At 40.6% G+C, this 22,218-nt stretch overlaps 1 protein-coding gene across 1 annotated transcript in view; it reads right to left on the bottom strand.

Moving 5' to 3' along the window:
• LOC104148556 (sodium channel protein type 5 subunit alpha) overlaps positions 1-22,218 on the bottom strand; it is a 216,933-nt gene that overhangs the window by 9,808 nt on the left and 184,907 nt on the right. The window contains exons 22-24 of the mRNA XM_068934177.1: positions 15,052-15,174; positions 8,256-8,537; positions 189-242 (exon numbers count right to left, since the gene is read on the bottom strand). Coding sequence (XP_068790278.1) covers positions 189-242; positions 8,256-8,537; positions 15,052-15,174 — 459 coding nt within the window. The remainder of the gene's footprint in view (positions 1-188; positions 243-8,255; positions 8,538-15,051; positions 15,175-22,218) is intronic.

Genomic DNA, 22,218 nt, shown 5'->3' with positions numbered 1-22,218 from the left:
AGGGTCACATTTATTTTAATGTCTCAGGGTTGTTAGACCAGCTACCATAAATGAAGGTCCGCAACTGTCACAAGCAAAGTCAGATATGGATGGGCAATACGTATATACACTTTTTTGTTGTTAAACCTCATGAATGCTGTAAAAAGTCAACTGAAAAGGCAATAAGTCATTTCATTGTAGTGACTAACCTCTCGTGAATCCACTGCTGCATACATAATTTCCATCCAACCTTTAAAAGTTGCCTGAAAAAAAATCCCGAAATACATAATTAAGCATATTAAGTAAGCATATCTTAAAATGATTATAAACTCATTTTTATGTGATATTTAGCATATTCTTGACAGTTAATGAATTACTTTTCCTTTAAAGCAATATATATCCATGGATTTGCATTCAGGCAGACATTTAAAATCATACTGGAATGGTTTTCTCCTGGATTCTCTCATCCATGTCATTTTCTGATTTTCGACAAACAGAGGGATAAAACAGAGGCTTTTAACAGAGATTTTATAAAAGAGAGAGAGAAAAAAAAGAAATATGGCAATTAAACCTTCGGAAGCTGGAGATACGGAATATGGAGTGTTTTCCCCATAAGAAGTTAAAGTAAATGGGAAATGATATGTCACTGCTAAAAATGCATGGCTTGGCTGAGTACTTGGCTGAGTTTATGAAATAAAACAGAACAAAAGGGTCTGTGCCCTCGATATTTACATGTAGCTGGGCTGGAATCAGCGCAGTACCCAGGCAGCAAGAAAGAGTTAAAAACGAGGGCACTTGTATAATTGCTGCTGCAGGGAACGCCTCCCGGGAAGACAGCTATAGAAGGCACCTCAGACTGCCTGTTTCGCACAAGTCCCAGACCAGTGAGGTGAATCCTGTCATTAACACTCATTCAAACTGATGAGCAATGACAAGAGTTGCAGGGTCGCACTGAAGCTCAGATCCTGCCCTCATTTAGCCAGAGTAAATCAAGACTATCAAAACCGGGGGAGTCAACCTGATTTACTTTTGAGATTTTTTTATTTTTATTTTTTAATCAGGGCATCTAACTGGGCAAAAAAAAGAAAAAAAAAGGAGAGGGGGAGAGCATTTAAACAAGGGACTCCATAGAAGTCACTGTCTCTTATTGGAAGCTGCAACGAGAAAGGGTAGTGAGCTCCTAGGAGACACACGCAGAAGCAACTTTTACTATTCTGTGGCAAGAGCATTACTTCTTTCTTTCAACATATGCCTCTCGTTAGACATCGTCTGATACCAGCCATACACAGCATTAGCTCTGGCTCTGGCCTAAGTCACATTACCTTTATACTACTTTGTTGGTGCTGTTTCTCATTTGACTTTTGACTCATTTTGATTTACATTAGATTTAAAAATGGTGTGAGTAGATAATCAGGCATTTTTACCTTAATTGATTCAAGCTGATTTACAGTAGCATGCATGAAAGATCCTCGCCCAGCATATTTTAAAATCCTACTGACACTTAGGTTGAGCTTTCCTTGTGGTGTCTAGGCAGACAATCCCAGATAATGCTAACTGGAATTTTGCCAGTGGTTCCCAGGAGAAACCCAGGCATTTATGTTTAGCTAGGTACATCCAGAGGTTTTAGAAATGTTCCATTATACACTCTCTATTATTAAATTAAATCTTGGAGGTAATGCTGCCATTCTGCTCTCTTTTGAATGCTGCTGAGCCAAAGGAAAACGTTGTACAAGAGGTCAACCGTATTTATTTTTCATGAAAGCATATAAAAAACAATGTTTGAAAGGTTGCATTCATTTTCATCTACTGGGTAAAAGAGAATAAGACCTGAAAAACAGAATATTTTGGAAAATCTATGCTACAATACAGTATAAGAAAACACTTTACAAGTGATACGATCAGCACTTTTAATGAAACAAATAAACATTTAAACTTGTCACACCGATCTCCCTCAACAGTGCCAACAGTTTACTTTTTTGCGGTCCTCTTTCTAATCTGATGAAAGATTGTCTCGTGTTGTTATAGCTGCTCGCAGTTTACAGCCCAAACTGCTGTTCAGGAAGGTTGGATTGGATGAAACAAAAAATTATTTTGCCCATGGCACAAAATAAGATGATCTTAACTTGTACTTTTCTCCTACTTGGGAAGAAATCTTTTCTCCTGAGTAGGTACTTTATCCCTCCATGTGTACCATGGAAGCGAGACAGTCTACTGCCATACACAGTGATTTATAGTGCTAACAGATGATGAAATGATCCGATGAAAATAAATATTAAGAGAATGAAGAACAGTCATTATCTTTTTTGCCCAGTTGTTCAGAAGTAAGAGAATTAAAAATCCACTAGGCTTCTGGAAGGCTTCCCTAGACATTTCATCTGCAGAGAGTAAAAGACACTGAGAATGAAAGAAATATAACACTGGGCAAAGAAATTATTTATCTGGAATTAGTAACCACTTACACTCTGGATAAGGAAGTGACAAAATCTTCATGGGAGTGTGTGTGATATTATCCTGCCTGGAAGCTATCCAGAGAAACACCATTTTCTACTGAAACTGTCATGTGATGAGATTATCTACTGATAAACTCATCTTGGGATGGGATTACATTTTGTTGTTTGACTGTTGGTTAGAGCTGCAATGCAGTAAATTAGTGAGGAGGAGGATAGGTGGGATGGGACTAACTGCCCTCAGACCTTTTATTGTACAACCAAATGGTGCCTTAAAATAAAACCAGGATTTAAAACTGCCCGAGGGAATGTTTTTCTAGAAAAGGACTACAATACTGCAATAAAAATGGCTGTTTTGGAAGACGGGAATAGTAGTTTCGCGTTTCTAAAATGCTTCTCTAAGCACTACTATTATTTACAAAAGCTTCCAAAAACTAGAACAGAGGTGCCAGCAGTATAGCTGAACTGCACATATTTAAGATGACTGTGCTAACTCCGTTATCTGCTGGTTCTCTCGTGAATTTCTCAGTCTGCTTGGCTGCATCTTAACAGTGGTTTTGTATGGAGTGCCCATTTTCTGTTAGTTTTGTGTTACGATGATTTACTGTGGAGGGTGCTACTGAGCACTGGACTCACCAAAGCATCCAGACAGCAGCGCTGCTGCTGGGCTGCACGTGCTCCCGGGCATGGTGGGAGGGCACTGTCACTGTCCTTGAGAGCCACCATGGAAATACCGCTTGTGGTGTGGATTCTACTCTCGGGCCAGCGAGTTTTGGACGTTAAGGAGAAATCCACCCTGGCATACCAATACATGGGTTTTTTCCCATAAGATAACTGATTATTAGCAAATTTTGCATTCCCAATGAAAGTCATACCTATCATGCAGTTTACAAAAGTGCAAGAGATCATGTAACTCAGTAACTTTAGACACATGCCACTGTCTCATGACCATTTTGTAGCTGATTTATGACCTCAGTCATGACTTTGAATCTGGCCGGTGGGGCTGTTTTAACTGTGTAACTGCTGGCTGTTTTACTGGGCCAGAAGTGCTCTCATTATCTTCCTATTCCTTATCTGGAGTCGCAAAGTGACAAGGAGTTGTAGGACGTTTAGATGTGAGTCTATTCCAGTCTAGGGAGAACTTTTTCAAGCAAATCGGATGCTGGGTAAGAGACCACTTGTTTTCCCTTTCAGTCGATTGCTGAAATTCCAAGATATGCTGCAAAAATATGTAGAGGTGATGATAACAGGAAGGGAAGAATTATGTAATGGAAATGGAAAATTCCTACTAGAAATTTTAGATATTTCTTTGATGAACCGAAATGCAGATTTATAAAGCATAGGTGCTGAGATCTGCAAAGCAATTCTGGGAATCTAAAGACAGCATTACTGAGGCCCTAGGTTGTACTAATAATTACTCCTAATAGATTTGGGTGTTAAGAGATTAAGCCCCTAGAAGAATGAGTCATCCTTCTTGGAAATTAAAAAGTCATGATAATAAAGATTTTTTTCTTTCCATGAATGAGGCATTTCTCTAGGTTGTGGAGTTAGCAGAGACTACCTCCCACTTTAGTAATCTGTTCTGAGACAGTCCCTTTGTGAACTATAGAAGCCTGAAGCTTGAACGACTACTTGACATGAATGTTTTCTCAGACTCATAAATTCAAAGTGATGTAAGTCAAGGCATCTTCAGAACAACATGACGGATCCCAGATTAGGTATAGAAAGAGTAAAGCTATCTGGGAAAGTTTTTATTCAATTCTCAGCTAAGCTATCAGAAAGTTTGTCTCTGGATGGTAGTGAGTCTTGCAGCTACTATAGTAGCAAGGTCTTGATTCTTTCAAGGATCCTGCAGCTACATGTAGAAGCGAAGACAGAATATCAGGCAGACAGATTTGCTTTACGCATTTTCAGGTGCATTCAAGCATCTAAAGATAATTTTGGAGTTCTTCAAAGAGAGTGCTGCAGCAGCTGAAAATGTCAACACTCAAAATACAAAGTCCCGCTTAGAAACTCATATTTTGGATCCCTAAGGGTTGTAACCAAAAGGCTTATCTCATCATCACTATACACTGTCTCGGCATGCACAAAGATGCATCAATGTGTTCTTTTAGAAGAGCTGAACTGTTAAGTGATCCTCTGCAATTCCTATGTTAGTTTGGTCATGAAATGTTATACTGCATGCAGCTGTATTTGGCAAGGAGTGCCTGTAACCAGCTCTCTTCAACTGCAGTCCAGCAGAAGAGAACGAGATGTTTAGGCCCCTTTTCTGTGGGTGTCATCTTAACACTTTCTTGCCTAAGCCTGTCACTGGTAGCTTATATAAGAGCTCCAGGTGTGGGATGACAGTCAAAAGCAATCTCCAAATGGCATGTGGCTCCTTTTCTTGTCCTGGATGTCAGAGGAAGGATCCAGCATCTGCCATAAAAGCTGACTGGGATTTTAGGACTCCCTCATTTACTGCCATAATCAGTTTGTCCAGCCTGCATAAAGTCTACATTTATGGCACTTTTTTGTACTTCTGCAACTGGAAAATCTACTTCTCTGCTACCTATTACAGGATCATAGGTTCGAAAGAAGCCGACAGGGTCATCAAGTCCATTTTGCCGCTGGAAAGTAGCTATACCACTTAGTCCCTCCATGAATGCACTGAGACCCATCTTACTATTGGCTATGTTTTGACTGTCCAAAAACCGGTTGTTTCTGACAACCCAACAGTCCGTAGTCCCACCTGCTGACTGCAGTCAGTATCACCAGTACTGAGTGCCCAAGAACCAGTACTTCATAACAGTAGAAAAGACTGCTCCAGGACACACCTTAGGCAATGCCAATTTACAAAAAAAAAATGCAGGTTTTCAGGGAGATGGAGCTCAGGTCTTATAAAAGGAAAAGTGAAAGAAAAATGACCCCTTTTCTTAGCAGGAACCACAAACTTAGGCCTGTCCTCTTTTAGGTGATGAAGAGATCTTAGAAGTGGAAATAGCAGAGGAATTCAGGAGCCATAATATCAGTGCACATCTGGTGGAAGATAGCTCAGGTCTGGGTCGATTATATTTACCCAACTTAGAGGTCTCACCAGCTTGTCCAGAAGATAAAGTTTCAACAAATCTCCTTGCTTTCTGAGTTCTTTAAAAAAGTTTGTTAGGTATATTTTCTGTTTTTTTTTTTTTTTCACCAGAAAAACCCAGGCATCTGCTATGCAGTCACTGAGGAGATAAGAAGCTTCAGATGAGGCGTAGTATTTTAAACCTGGAAATTTTTGCTTGGCTATATTGGATATTTAAATAAAAGACAAAGAAAGCACTCTACCAAATGGAAAATCTAATTAAACCCGTTCAAAGTGAATTAATCTACCCTGCATGGGTGAACTGAATATCATAATTACATGCGAAAGATAAAAGCTCTTGCTCTCAATTCAGCTTTATGACATGGAAGGAAGCAGCCATGGTTGTGCTCATTCTAACCCTTCTGCTTTCTAGAAGGTGTGAATGCACAGGCTCGATGGACAGCGGTCAAAAGATCTCAGACTGAAGTGTGTGTGTACTAAGGACAGAATATATAAGGATGAGCACTTCTACAAGAAAGGAAAGCTATTTCATGCCCTCTGTTCTGTGTCAGAATAAAAACAGCATCTACTAAAAAGCAAGTCTGCATCACGGGGAGCAGTAGTGTTGGCAGATATGATGGGGGACCTGGGGAAGGCCCATGCCCTGTTGGAAGGGCAGATGGGGGCCAGGGGTGGTACCCTACAGCATTGCCCAGGGCAGCAGATGCCTATGCGTGGCAACTGAGTCAAGCACTCAGCATGCAAAATTTTATGCCAGAGTAATGAATGCCATCACAGGTGCTTCAGGACAGAAATCTCCCTGTCCAGGCACATAGTGAGGGCTTTGTTTCACTCTCTATAATAAAATGCAATGCAACAAACATTCCAGTCCTTGCCACCACCAGGTTTCAAAGCAAAGTAAGAACGACAAGAACTAAGTATCATTATCGTCGTTTTACATGAGGGCCTCATGGAATGGGAACAAGAAGCAATTTACCTAAAGTCAGTTTTTGGCAGAGTGGCAGAGTCTGGAAGGGAAGACAGATTCTCCTGTTGCTCTGTCTATTAGGCTGCGCTGCCTTACAATACAGTAAATCTCAGTGTATGCAATCTGTTTATCCATGTTTTACATTTGCTGTTGAAAAAAAGCCATAAAAGTGGCTTACTTCTGTCTTTATGGATCAAATATTGCAATTAGCTTTGAACCTCAACAGTTTCTTCTCTAATACGCTCATGCTTCTTTTCCAGAAAGACCAGACTATGTGGCGGTATAGCAATCTGATCACTACTGCGTTTCATGGTTATGTTCAAGTAAGCTATGCATACAGTATAATTAGGGCCTTAACCTAAAGGTCAATGTCATTTATTGTGCGATAGGAAGTAAGAAGTTTAACTTCTTGTTTTCCAGGTCAGTTTTGAAAATTTGTATCTCACTTAACTAATTCTTGCTTGACTATCTCCTGAAATAAATAAGAAACAAATACATATTGTTTGCTAGACTGCTGGATGCATACACTGTGCATACACAAGAGAGCTATGCACAAATATATATATATATATACATATTTTGGAACAGATCCACAGCCGTAAGTTAAAACTGAGTGAGATAAACTTTCCAAATTTTTGTAAAAACTGAATTACGTGACATTCCTTTGAAAAGCTAGTTTACCAGGAGCTGTTGCTCAATTTTTAAACTCAGCTGTTGCTGAATTTTTAAAGAGGGTGCTTTGCAGGGTGCTTTATGCATATATTTCTCATTCAGAGGGGACCATCAGCTGTGTACAAGTAGCAGACAAAATTTGAATACAATCACTCCAAAACATAGGGGTCAAGAACAATGGCTGAAATAGAAGCCTAGCTCTTCTACTGTGAAATCTGTTCATCCTGTACACTGTCACATACTGCTCATCAAGACAGTATCAAACTTCTTCATAATACTGGCCGTGTCCTAATAGGCACATTGTCTTACAACTCAGATCTCTCTTTGTCTGGATTACTTTTCCTTCCATCGCTAATCACATAATTAATGGTGCTTTTAATTATTCCCATGCATAAATAATGGTGATAATGGTGAAATCTTCAGCACGTTTAAGAAGACCTAGCTAATGTCCTACAGAGGAGACTCTAAGCTTGGTGGCATTCAGCTGCCTACTCAATACATTTAGCAGGTAGAAATGATGGCAAGGAACTAGAATGATAGACACCAGTGTCCTTCTGAAATATCTCTGTGGAAAGTGAGCAAAGCGCTGCACACTGAAATTCCTCTGTGGCTCCAGCTTTATGCCTAAAAGGCAATAACGTCAACTGAGTAACTAACTGAAGGTACTGTACAGTCATTTACCCTGGTAGGGGAATAATGAAGGCCCAGGTGGTTCAGGTAGGTCAGTACACTCTATCTGCATGAATAGTCCTTCCTGGGCCGTGAATTTTTCTTTCAGGATCTGAACTTTGCTCTGAATTACCACATCTACACAATCATCTTTATCACCTCAGTTTTTTAATCACCTCCTATCATATTAGTGATGCACCAGAAACTCAAAATAAAATGAAGAATCTGCCATAAATATCTCTAGGACAGATTAACATGCCATATAGGAATCATCTGCACTTCAGAAAAGGTATACACCTGGTGGATAAGGCTGAAAAAAACCCAGAGAAGTGTACAGGTTAACTTTATCCTATAAGGTGATGATTTCAATGGGACCAAATAGCACTTGCTGGTTGGAAGTTTAAAGCTTCAGATATCTATCTAATGAGAAATGTTTCTGGGGGATCGTACTTACCACTTGTAGTAGAGCCAGGTACCCAGCGCCAACATTATCAAAGTTAACTTTAACTTTTGTCCAATAAAATGTGCCGGACACGTTATAGAGTATGCAGTCACTCATGTTGTTAATAATTTTAGAGTCTAAAGGCATATCTCCTTCTGTCTTATTAATGCACTTTCCAAACTTTCCAGCAAATAGGTTCACTCCCATGATGCTAAAGATGAGCCAGAAGATGAGGCAGACAAGGAGGACATTCATGATGGAAGGGATGGCTCCCACGAGAGCATTGACCACCACCTTTGGTGAAAAGGGAGAGAAGAAACAGAATTACTATTGGCACTTGCTTAGGCACTTTCCTAACAAGCTGCTGTGCACCCTCAGTTAACCAGGCTGAACCCTCACGAGCTGTTAGATGAATAACTACTAACATCACCTAAGGAGCCAGACCGGTACTTAAGGCTTGAAACAGGATATATATATTTTTCTTTTCGCAGCTGAAGATCTGATCTCCTGGCGTCCCAGACATGGGAGGATGGTTTTCCGGGCAGAATCTTTTAATTCAGGAGCAACCTACCACTGATCATTATCTCCCAAATCCTACTGGATAGCACGCTTAAATCAGACCAACTCATATAACCATACAATTAATCGGAAGTTACCAGGGCTCATCAAAGCATCTCAAAATAAGCCAGAAAAGATTTCTGAAATCTTTCACTGAACTCAGGTCTCCATAGTCCTTGGAACATGAACTCTAGCTGTGGTAAGTTTTGCTTATTTAAGTAAGAAATGATTGAGAGATGCTATATGAAACCAAGTTCCCCTGTCTGTTCAGTATGAATGATTAAAACAGCTAATTTAACAAAAAACACATCATTTTTTCCCATGCAATGCTGTAAAGTTCCAACACACAACCCCAGGCAGGGCTATGCTGTATGTACAAACTCCTATTTAAAATCATACATAAAAATGAAATGAGAAAGGAGCTTTTAAGGTCTAGGCATGATGACATTGGCAAAGGGTACAACTCTAAAGCTGTGCAAAAGGAGTAAATGACAGGTCCTCTACTTCTCTCAGTTTTGAATGCAGTAATACGCAGTATAATGCCAGTGCACCAACCAGGCAACATGCACTTTATTTGTTGTTTTAAACCTGAAAGCCCTTCTGCATGCCAAACATTATGTTACAGATACTTTGGAGGGAAAAACAGAATACTTCCTCTGTCAGTGTTTTATAAGGTTTTTCCGTACTTACAGCCATTGCATGGCCCATGCAAAGCCACCTGGCAGCATTTCTCCAGACAAAAGCCCGCTATATGAATTTATCCCCTTTTCTGTCTTATGCTTTTGAGATTAAAATCTGGTAGGCAGACACTGAGCTTTTACTCTTCTCTATCTACATCTCCGAAACTGAGACAAAGTGATATTGATCCATAAAAATTAAATTTTATTCAATTGTGAATCTGATTATGGAAAATGTCAGCCCTTGTTTTCTCTCATATTAATGTCCAATTTTCTGACAAACCAATAACAATATTCATTTCACCATCATTTTTGTATTGCTGAGGAAGAAAAAAACTAAAAAGAGTAAAACAATTTTCATGCATTTATAGCAGTAGCTTCTTCTACAATATATAATACAAAATCATGTAAATCTTTCAAAACCCAGATTTATATTTTGTGCATTTATGAATGAAGCTAATTTTCATACAGGAAAAGCTGCTTGACCATTTTTATTTTTTTCAAGACAGAAGTGTTCCTGATGACTTTTCAAAAAAAATTTTTTTTTTTGCTGGTTTTATTTTTCAGTTGTGGATTTTCTTCATTCCTAACTTCAGCATTTTAAGACAACATTTACTTTGCTAACCAAAATGCTAAATACTTTCCAAAGCAAAGGCTCTTTTGCATGTCGCCTCAGCCTCTGGCTTAATAGCTTTCATTTGCTTCTATGCAGGACAAGGTTTTTGTTCAGTTTTCGTCTGTGCCAGCACAAAGCCACTGCAGTTATGTTACAGACACTGCTGAAGCCGCCCTCCCATCCACAAGCCCTGTGACAGGACACAGGCTTTCAGTTTTCAGCAGTGCAAACGATGGCCGTTCCCGCATCCTGCTTTTTTCCTTCTGCTGAATTATGTTCAACGGCTTGTAGATAACAAAACATGACATGAGACTGGAACAAATCCTGTAACACCTCCCCGAATGAATTATTAACAAAGGGTTTCATTCTTCTCTCACGCCTCCTGCTTTTACACCAGTGTGATACCATTTGGTCTGTGGAGGCGCTCTTAATTTACATGGGGACAAGCGAGGATTAAAGATCTGAATATGCAGAGACAAGTTATTATCATGTATTAATGTTGAAAGTTCAGCTGCAAACCTTGCCATGGAAAAGGCTGAATTTCTGCTGCATCTAGAAAGCGCAACGTATATTGCCATATGCAATAAAAGGTTTGATACCTCTTTATTTCTATTAATATCTTTATAGCTGAGGCCACCTTCCCTGCAATGTCTTTTGGGATAGCCTAGAAACTGAGCCAGCTTCGTCCCTATCTGCAGTCGTGCAAACCCATACTTTGTGCCTTGTCCCCAGCTCTCCTGATCTCATGGACCATCTCCTCAGAAGAAGGTGATTCAGATTTTAACCAGAAAAAAAGGCTTGCATGGTACTTTAACTTATCTTTCATTAAAGCAGAGGTCACCAGATTTTACTCGGTGCTTCCATGCTGGGCTATAACCTCTATCCAAGCTTGGGCACAGATTTTGCAAAGACATCTAATACAGTATAATAGTTTCAAATAATGGACAATCACCTTATTATTAGGTAATCTTTTCCTAGTGTCCCTTGCGGTGTCCTCACTGTTAGAAACAGATGCCTTATTTCTAGGCTGAATTTACTGAACTTGAGCCACTAGTCGTCTGGTCACCTTGAAGACCTGAGAGCCATCTGCTATTAGAAGTTTGCTCCCGCCATGTCTGCCTTGATTGTGGGTGAGTTACCACCAAACGCTGTTTCGGATAACTAAATAAACTGACCTGTCATGTTTCCTTCAGATTTTGAATCACGCTCGTAGCTCTTTGCAGACCTTTTTGCATTTCCAGCATCCCATTTCCAGCAGGGATGGGGGGAATTCCATGGTCCCAGCACCGCCTGCAGCAAAGCTCTGTGAAGCACTGCCCTCTCCCTCTGTTTGCTTGGCTATGTCCCTCCGTACTGAGGGACTGGACTAGTCACCTCAGCTCTCTGATCACCCTGCAAGCTCCCGTCCTGCTGACCAGTCACCCCGATCGCTAAGTCCTTCTTGGCCACCGTTTTCCAAGAAACACCCCCCAGGGTGACCTACTTTCTTCCTACGCGTATGATGTATTTGGTTTTATTAAAATGCATGTTGTTCAATTGATCTATTTTTCCCTGTGATCCAGATCAGTCAGTATAATTCCCTTATCTGTAATATCACTTACTACTCCGCTCATTTTGTGTCTGGCCTTGTCAGCAAAGATTTTATATTTTCTTCCAGATGCTGCTAAAGTCCAGATTAAGGACAGCTTTTATTCCAAAGGATCTCTCGCCCTGAGACACTCATCACAGAATTTACAGTTTCATCACTGTTTACAATTACTTTCTTGAGATCCATCATCCATTTTAAATTAATTTAAAGTATGTTTACTTGGCTTGGTACTAAGCTCATTTTTTCATAAGAATGTCCTGTGGTATCAGATTCATCTCTGAAATCTAAGGATATTATATCAGTGCAGTTACCGTCATCAGCATAATTTGTAATCAAATCAAAGGAGCATATCAGTTTTACAAGACCTATTCCCATGAAATCATGCTAACTAGCATTAATTATGCTATTTCTTTACTGAATGTATCTTGTAGCCGCCTCACCATGACTTTGCCTCGTATCATCTTCACATTAAATAGTCCATAATCATCCTATCTATCCTTTTAAAACACTGCAGTAGCATTTGTTGCTGGGAAAAGATTTGCAGGGAAGCGGTACCTCTGAAGTAACTCCTTGATGGACAAGGGATGGGGAGACATGGGAGACGGCATGATTTGGCATAGGCATATCTAAGCTAATTTATCCTGTGCGCTAACATGGCCTGGAAGGTGGAGGGTGACATGGGGTGGTGGCATGTGCCACCGCACATGAGGCTTCTATAAGCCTCAGGGTCTGCGGTAACTGACGGGCGGGATACTGCTCTCCTTGGGGTCAACTTTCAGGACAGAGGGGCAAGATGAGAACAGTTCTGCCTTATTTTGCAGACCTTCTTGTTGGTTCGGTAAGTGCTCAGGCTTGCTTCAAACTCAGACAGATTCCAGGCCCTTTAAAGACAGGGAAAGGCCTGAAGTCTAATGGCAAAAGGTCCTGTACGTCATCCAAGTGCTACTCTGTGCTTTTACCTCAAGACCAGTTGTTTCCAAAACCCAGGTACAGCATTAATAAATCAAGTCTAAATGAGAACTTTCTTGCTCCTGTTCTAGTCATGCAGACATCTCTGAGATCCTCAAGCAAAGGATACTATGGTAGAGAAAACTATTATTATTTTGCTACTGCCAGGGTTTGCATCTCAACATTATCATTATCCATCACTGTGCTGGCAATCTTCCTGTGCATTCTGGAGCATATGAACTCCTAATAATGAAAGGTCTTACTGTCCCTAGTCATGTTAAGTATGGTTAGACATACTAAGAATAAAATGATTTGATTTTCCAATAGCACGTATTCTCAATTACACTTTATCATAATTTAAAAGCTAATTCACCATCTCTGATAGCTCAGAATGTATTTCAGCTGCAGTAATGGCACAGGGAAGAAAAGGGATGTTGTACCAGGCACCTGGGGTATGAATATGTTAAGAACGAAACTTGCTGGGCTGATGCAGCAGCATGTGTTTACAGCACGCAGGATCTCCACCAAACCAGACTCCTGCTGTTCTCAGAAAGCGTCTTGACAGAAATGTGAGCTTTTTCTTATTATTTCTTCACTACTTCAGTATCTCATTTTTCCTGTGCTTTGAGCTAGTCTGCCTACCGCTTTTCAGAACTGAATCCTATTTAGTTAAAACTGATGCAAAGTCATGGGTGAACATTTTTATGTCAGCTTAAAATATCTTAAAGGGGTTTCACTTGAACTTGCAAATCTACCAAGAGAAGCTAAGCCTTTATAAGACAGATTTAAATTTATTTGAGAGAGTCGGTGCACAAATCGCTCTGGTAGTTAAACAAGTGCAGCTTTTGTTGAAACCAACTTTTGTTCAAAGTACGCTTGCTTGATAAAGACATGGATTCAAACCATCAGATGGCATGAGAGCGAGCATCTTTAGTAACATCAGTAGTGCGACACCACTTTGTGCCGGCTCAGGATTTACAGTGTTGCTGCTGTTTCTATCTTGTGAATAGGCTATAAAACATTGCCTGTGTTTGCTGAAAGGAGTGTGGTGAACAAAAGGATTTTAAGTTTGGCTGCCCAGATGAATAGAGCCTCTTGAACCTTTTTCTCTTGGCACCTATATAGAGGAAAGTGATCTGCAACTAGGTTTGGCTGTAGTTCATTCACAGAAACGATGCGATTTAGAGAGTCACAAGGTCTGTAGGACAAAGCTCTGGATCCCCAACTCTAGTCATCCACAGAACAGGCAAAGTACAGGTTACCGCAGTAAAAGGTTCTCCAAGATTGCTCTGTCACTATATTTCCTGGGTTGTCTCAGATTCTAGGCTCACTTAGCCCTCTGTCTCTGTCACTGCAACGGTACTGCAACGAGGACATCTAACTACTAGGAGTTCAGTGCATGAACGACATATTTCAGTCACTGATGAATCCAACCAAAATTTGTCTACAGGAAAGCTCTACCCTGAATACACCTCGGGATTAAGGCTGCACCATTCTCTTTGGCCTAGTAGGGAGATTTGGGCTCTCCAAACAGAATGTAAATTGTCTTACATGTAATTATGCCCAGAGATCCTGCAAGTGGTGCTCATTGGTTACAGAGGAGGTGCCATACAAAGATTTGCTTTATCTTGCTACGTGATCTGTAAGATTAGCAGTAACCTCAGCTCATATAGATAATAGTTGTCATCGTTTGCAAGTCAGGCATGGTGCAAGGAGTTAAATAAACAAACCGACAATCTAGACTGTGCTTGATTAGCATAGTAGGTAGGCTTAACAAATAAACAGGTATGCTGTGCGAATATAGTCATGCAGGGAAAGCAGTGCAGAAGGGATAGAGACAGACACCAAAGACAGAGCAGCAAACACAAGTTACTGGCTGTAAGGTTAATCCTGACATTCCACATTAAAACTGAAATATCTTCAAAGAAAAGATACTGTACATTTCTTCATTTGCTTTCTATATCTTTTCTAATATTGTAATTTTTCTAATATTCTAAAATTTCTAATTTTTTCTTTAATGATTTGTGAAGAAGTCCTTAAGAACTTTTCCAGTCAGTCTCATTTTAATGCATGTCAAAAGCAGGGAGTAAACTTGTGGCTCCGTTATTCCCCTGATACATCTTGTAATTGAGAGGTAATTGTTAGCCAGATGCTTCCTCAGCCAAAAAGCTGTTTTTAAAACACTATATGACAAGTTATGCAGTGAGATTAGTTTATTGTGAAATCCACCAGAGGATAAAGCTGCAATGACACAATTGCAATCAAGACAAAGGAGGGATTTCTGATTTTGTTGTTTTGATATAACTTTACCATTTATTTCCCTTTGCAGACTAAACAAAGACAAAGCTAAGTGCAATAGGGCTCTGTTACATGCTTGATGTCACACAGTTGAGCTTTGATCGGTGCTTTATTTACTCTTACCCTCATCCCTTCAAATCGTGACAATGCTCTTAATGGTCTCAAAGCGCGGAGGGTCCTGAGCGATTTAATGGGACCCATCTCGGAGTATCCAAGTGTATTAGCTACGAGGCTTATTAAAGAGACCTGCATGGAGACACAAAGCAAAAATTCAATCTGCTAGTAGACTTCTGCCACTTTCCTTCTCTTCTGCCTTTCCTTTCTGGAAAGAAACAGATGGTTAGTGGAACAGTGGAAAAAAAACCTTAAATGGAAGCCATTACATTAGACCAATGCAGTAGAAAGGAGGTTTTACATCCACACATATACAGAATTCTTTCCAGCTCCTGAAACCTTTGGTTCCTCTTCAATCCAAACTTTATAGAAATACAGACTTTTAAAGGTGTCCTTTTTCTTTTAACTAAGCACACAGAACTCCTTTTAATCAGCTTGCACAAAGTGGATCAAAGAAAAGATTGTTGCTACAAAACCATCACTCCATGACACTAGTGCTGTAGGTTTTCTGTACGCTCAGGAAGGTGTGTGAGCACCTCCCACTTTTGAAATATGATGAGTCACGTAAGTGTTATAATTTAGGGCTTTCCAGATGAACCATTCCATGCACCTGTAAGATCTAACCATTCCTAGCAGGGATAAAAGATTTTAGAATTACCATTCAATTACCAATCTTAAACTTACTGATTAGAAAACAAGCCTTCTAGATCGGCAATAGATCTGACTTTATACCATAGGCTTTTTAAAAGAATTATATATACGACTGCTTTATTCTGCACTTTTTCACTCTACTCAGATTCCTATACAGCCTGTAAACGAAAGCGAAACTTGACAGGTGTTCAGCATTAAGGTTCATACCCCTCCAAGCCTATTTATTTGAAATAAACTATTTGCTTTGAAATCTGGAGAAAGCATGGAGGGGTTTCTACACTCTTCTTGTTCTCAGAGCTTTCACAGTGCCCAGCTGGTCATAAAGGTGCAATCTGTGTGAACTGAATGGCAGTTGAGATTACTGGTCAGATGAACAAATATAAGGAGTAAACGGATTTTGCACATTGAAATCAGTGTTCACGATCTGAATTCTTACTGACCAGCAAGTGTAAAACAAAACAGTTCTCCAGCACCATAGGCATCACTCTGATCTGCATGTATTAAAAAGGCAACCATAATTAATCCCCATATTTAATAATTTGTTCTTTTCTCAGAAGGAAGAGACCTATGCCTATTGCTCTTGATGGTTCCCTTCCTCGCATTTTATTTTAGCTACTTGCACAGCCCCAGTTATCCCGTTATCTGAATATCTCACACGCACTAGTGTATTTATCTGCAAAGCTTACCTGAAAGAAATGTGTTTTATTGCTATTTAGAAGGTAGAAGCTAAGCCTAAAACAGATTCTTCTACTCTACATAAAAAATAGATGCTTAATCTAAAAGCAGCCTTAGGCTTCCCCATAAAGAGAGTCAACTCTGGTGAGAAATTATCCCGCCTATTTTAGGATGGGATGAATTTTTCCCTGAACATGACCACTGAGTGACCAGCCCAATATTAACCATGAGGTTTGTGATAAGGCAGGATACGACAAGCCTGGACTGCTAAATCCGAGCCTGGTGTCCTAGATGCTGCATCCTTTCTCCTCAATATACATTAATTTGTGTGCAGTACTGTCTGCATAGCTAAGCATCTTTGCAAAACTGGTTCAATTTGTTTGATTATTTACCTACTGATGGCTTTATGTTGGCGTGGGGGTTGCAGCAAGGCTGAGGGCAGAAGGTCACCAAGGCTGGGATGGATGCAATGGGCCGGATATCTCCTGGGATGAATCAGCCTGACTGTGTAGACGACAAAGTGGCACAGAGGCTGGCTGTCATGCTTTGACGTGTTGCTGTTTAACAAGGTGTGACACAAACTCACCTCAAAACAGACCCGGTGGCTGATGTGGAAGGAAGGTATGCTCACAAATGAATTCTCATTTTAGTGGTGAGTATGCTTTAAAGACTTCGCAGCTGACAATCAGACTGTTTCTATCCCTAAGAAAGCACTTGAAGCACTTGAACACATGAGCCACGTTTGCACAGAAGAAGCTATTTTAGAATAAAATCATACTATAGGTTTCATATATTCACTAGTAATGCTTTTCTTTCTCCTAAATCCTGCTCAGACAGCACTCACAGTTAAATACGGGAGTCTGACTCTGACAAGGGGAAGACTCTTTAAAACCACTTTAAACCTGCCGGTGCTCCTAAACCGAGGCAGCACACATTTTGTGGTAGTGTGCAGCCCAGCAATGTCTTCCCTCGTTTTTATTAGCAGAGGTTTTATGATTACGAGCTGTACTCTGAAGATCCATTAATGTGCAGTCCAAAGCCTGCCACTTTTATTTACTCTTCCAATTGACTTTAATGAGAATGGTGCCTAAATAAGGAGAAAGGATTTGGCTAATAGCAGTCAGCAGATGAGCAGTGTGCTTATATACTAGAGCCATTCTACTAAGACCTCTTAAAATTGTAATATAATTGGAATTTTTGAGATGTCTTGTTAAGGGTACCAGTGCGGCACATATTTCTATCCTTGGTGGAAAGCTTAGCGCATAAAATGGCATTAACCTCCCAAAGCCTTGGGGCTTCTAAACCGGAAAGGCTGGAGGTTCAAGAAAAATAATATGCTAAATGGTAGAAACCAAGATATGTACACTCATATGTTCCAAGGTGAGCCCATTCACTTGTAAAATGAATGTACAGATTTAAAGGAAAATGAATGAAATATAGAGCACCCATCTCCCTTCGTCTTCACTCTCTTCACCCGCAATGGCTGAAAGTCAAGTCTTTTGAAGGCTTTCAAGGTGCCTGGTACATGCTTCTGCTTTCTTCCTCCCTCAGTCCCGGATTTACGTCCCATAACGCCCCCTTCTCTCAGGACAGAAGATGTCCTGTTCCAATCCTGCAAGACTAGACTAGTTTTAAGCGGGTTACCATTTTCTCCAGAGTGCCATAAATGTCACCCTGAAATGCATCACAGGTGCTGCTGTCCTCCTGACACAGATTTACACAGCATTAGATATCTATTCAGAGGATTAGGCCGTGAAGCTGTGTGATATTTGGTGATGATTTACTAGGCTGGAGTCAGAAATCAGTCTGAGACAACTCGTTTAGATGCTTGGCTGTTGATTTTGAAGGTATCCCCGTCAAATATTGTTTATAGAAGAACCACTAAAGCAGAGATTTGGACATTTGGACTTGATTAAAAGTGACCCAGAAGGCTATTTTTAGGAAAAAAATCAAGCAGTTTTCAAAATTAGTGCTGACTGCCCCACATAATCACAGCAAAAGGTGAAGTCAGCGGTTTCTGTTACTTCTTTTCCTGTTACAAGGCTGTGCAGCCCTGAGCTATCTAGGTTTCTGCCTTGTGCTCTCTTTGGTACCAGAATCCTCCTGGCACCTGGAAAACAACTCCAGAGTCAAGGCAAACTCCGGTTTCTCAATATTGTACATTTTTCTAACTCTTTCAATATGTTTTGCAAATTGATTTGCAGGTTTTTCAGGAAAAAATACCCCTGAAGACCAGGCAGGACCAAAATATAATGAAATGTATTTAAATCCTACGGAGCCACTATTGCCTAGGACTCTCTCTTATAAAATGCACAATCTGCTTTCGAGCTTGAGCGTTCGCCTCCCACGGCAAGGGTGCTAATGGGTAAGCTGCAGAGTCCTCTTCCTCCTGTGCACTTCTTCTGACCCAAGAAGCTTTTTTATTGTTCTTGTCCTGCTTCCAGTGTATCCCCGGAGTGTTTTTTTCAGCACCTGCTAGACCTTACTAAGATTTCACAGATCTTCTGTCTAAACTTTCCTTTCCTTAACTTAATCAAGTAACTATACCTTCCCTGTGTCTGTTAGCTGTAGGCTGCACTGTATCTCCCTTTACTTGCCCTTGATTCTGCTCCAGACCTCAGGCCAACGCCTTCACTAGAATTTCCTACTTATCATGAGCTCCTGCTTACAATTTTGCTAGCAATGAGGACCAGTAAGAGAGACGGATTGTCCTTTAAAGTCAATGTACGCCATCCTGACTCCACTGACATTAATGGCAAAATTCCCATCGCGGGAGGCTAGGATTTCAATCACGCAGCAGTTCTTCCCTTTTATTTTCTCCTCTCAGTACAGCCAAACAAGAGCTCAGCCTCAGTCTTATCAGTGACTTCCCAACATTTATTCCACAGCCTCTGAAACAGGCAGCATTTACCACCCGGCTCAGTGGCTGAGTTTTCCAGCAAAGCCCTAGGGCTCTGGGCAAAGCCACATCTGATGCTTCCTGCACACTGTGGCTTCTTCCTGGTGCTGTAGAGAGGTGCTTGGTGTTGAGCTCTCTAATCCTGGCATTTAGGAGAGGTTGTTGCCCCTGTTCCTTACTCTCTTTGCCCAGGGATAGTTTTATCTGTATAGATTTCCAAGTTTATCTGTATAGGTTTCCTCTGCCGGGAGGACGACAGAACTGGAACGGAGCAGGGTTTGTGTGCTAGCCTCCCGGGGCTGGTAAAGGGAGACGTGACTGAACCCCAGGCTTTTTCATTTGTGCCCTTCTCAGTGTTAAGTTTAAGACAAAATGAGAGCTTTTAAATCTTGTGACTGCATTAAGCACTTGGAATGCCAGCCACAGGGATTACCAGGCCCATGTCTAGTGTTTTAAAAGGAGACCGCCTATCATCTATGGGGCTCAGTGGAATTAGCACCATGTGCTTAGAGTGCCCCATTGGAAACATATACACGTATGTTTCCGGGACAAAAGCAAGAAAAATCAATGAATTCAGACTGACAGAATATAGGCAAGGATCTCTGGAAAGAGACTAGCCTGACTGATTAACAATTGTTTAAAGTTATTGCTAAGATGCTTCTAATGAGATTAGTATCTGAATTTCTCAATCACTTTGACAATCCACTACTAGATTATATGTGGACAAGAAAATCTTATCCAGGAACAAGCAAGTTTTTTTCAGTAACTTTCACTTCTTTAAAGTCAGTATATATAGGGGTATTGTCATTTTCCTGAGATCAGAAATACAGCATATGTATTTGTACCCAAGTGGCACCATTAGTATTAAATTCCCGCACGCTAAGTGTTATCTCTACATACTGGCAAACACGTGCCACGCGTCCAAGCATTCACGCTCAGCCCAGAGAGAAGCAGACCGAAGGCAGAGGCCAGGAAAGTGAGTGGCTTTTAAAAATCAGCTTCTTTCCAATGGTAGGTTTTATGGTGTACTTCTTTAAGCTAGCAAACTGCTTTAATCACTTAAAGAACTCTACATCAGCGTTCACTATAATTCACAAGCTGACATATATGCAGCATCATTTAGACTATTAAAACTGTTCATTACTAACATACAGAGATAAAGATATATAATAGATATATGTCTTCACTGTCTGACAGTAACTTAAGAAATTGGTGATATAAACTGATGTAAACCCCAGTAAAGCTGTCTAAAGAGAATTTTAGGGTACCAGAAAAACACATTTATAAATTGGAAAGTGCAATAATTCAGATTTGTTTCAGAACGCACACGGAAACAGCCTTTAATCAATGTTTTTCCTATGGAGCTACTGCATTTATACCAGGAGGAGAGTTACTTTCTATTCTTTAGTTCCTTTTCTCTACCCATATATTTCAAAAGCATATTAGGAGCATGCACACACTTCCTAGCCATGAAATCCTGCTGGCTCCCGTAGTCAGAAAGGCACGCTCGTTGAGAGCTGTGTTTCTTCCAAGTCTGACAGAGTTTCCTATGGCAAGGAGATTGGTTTGAGCTGGAATAGGAGCCACTCCTTTCTTTTTCATGTTACTTCTTGTCAGCCTAAAAGTACCTCATTTCAGACATCCCGTGAGTGTACGCTGGACCAAGCTGGAGGGAAACTAGCTGTGCTTAGACCTAAAGAGCATGATTCAAAGGCAGATGCTACTAGGTATAGACTTCATTATTGTGTTAACCCCTGATAACCACTAAGAGGTGGGTGAATAGCAGAGCCCAGGGAAAAAGGAACGCTGTCTGGGCAATAATAAAATTTCTCCCTGTTTGGCAATTTAGAGCCTAAAATCCATGGGAACAAGGAAAACACCTGCTAAACGTCTGCCCTCCTGCAGCAGACAGCTGCGAGCAATACCCCTGCAAGCCGCTACCTCAGGTAGAGAAGATGAGACCTCCTTCCTGACTGGGGCCATAGCATATGTTTTATGCAGCCGGGGATTTTGTCAAATTGACCTGCTTGCTCAAATTAGAGGGTAGAGAGCGGGGAAGAAAGGCTATCCAAAAGGAAACGCAGCAGCTGGTTTGAAAGCTTTGGCCATTTATTTAAATAAGCAGTCTAAGCTAACGCAGGCCTCCAGTGCTTCCAAATGGCTTTTTACGTGCTCCAGGAACACCTGTCTCTAACTGTGCTTTCAAAACAAAAGAAAAAAAAAAGCAAGGTGGAAGAAAGGTTGGATTACTTTGGGTCCCTCTTTCTAATCTTCTCTGATTTCTCTTGTCGTTTGTTGCCAAGGACAGGAATATCCAAAGAGCAGACCTTCAAAGGCCAAGCGGCAGCCTGGCATCTTTAAAAGCCTGGCCTATGGTCTGAATCTGCTCCCACTGATTTAAAAAGGAACAGAATTAGGTTTGTGTCCCAAAAGGAAACAACAACAAATCTACACGGAGGGGAATTAGCAAATATAATTGAAATATATAGAACTTTATCTCCTGCTCTGAGATACTTTTGGGTGGGAAAGACTTGTAATGAGGCTGGTATTCCTTTCAGCATCTAGTGTTTCTGAGCGCTGATTCATTATCCCCTTATTTTTTTAACATCAGTTCAGCTTTTCACTCTGGTACCGCATTTCCTGCCACATGGATGTCCAACTTTATCATTGCATCTGCAAGTCAAAAAAATTGCATGTTGTGAATTAGGGGTAGAAAGGTAAAGGCAAGTCTTAAATTAGGACACTGAATAGAGACTAAGGTGGCCTAAATCAAATTCCCAGCTCTGCTTCTGTTTCCTTGAATCACAACCCTTGCATCCGGATAAAGACCACCAGTTTTGTACTGTGATCATACAGCAGCTTGTGCACCGGAACTGGTCTGTGTCTTGGAGAGTGAAGCGTGCCTGGAAACGTGTTAATGAAGAGCTTCCTGAACACACAGTGCCTGCTTG

The sequence above is a fragment of the Struthio camelus genome, chromosome 2, assembly GCF_040807025.1.
Source record: "Struthio camelus isolate bStrCam1 chromosome 2, bStrCam1.hap1, whole genome shotgun sequence".
NCBI classification, from domain to species: Eukaryota; Metazoa; Chordata; class Aves; order Struthioniformes; family Struthionidae; genus Struthio; species Struthio camelus.
This window is presented reverse-complemented; position numbering and strand designations above follow the sequence as displayed.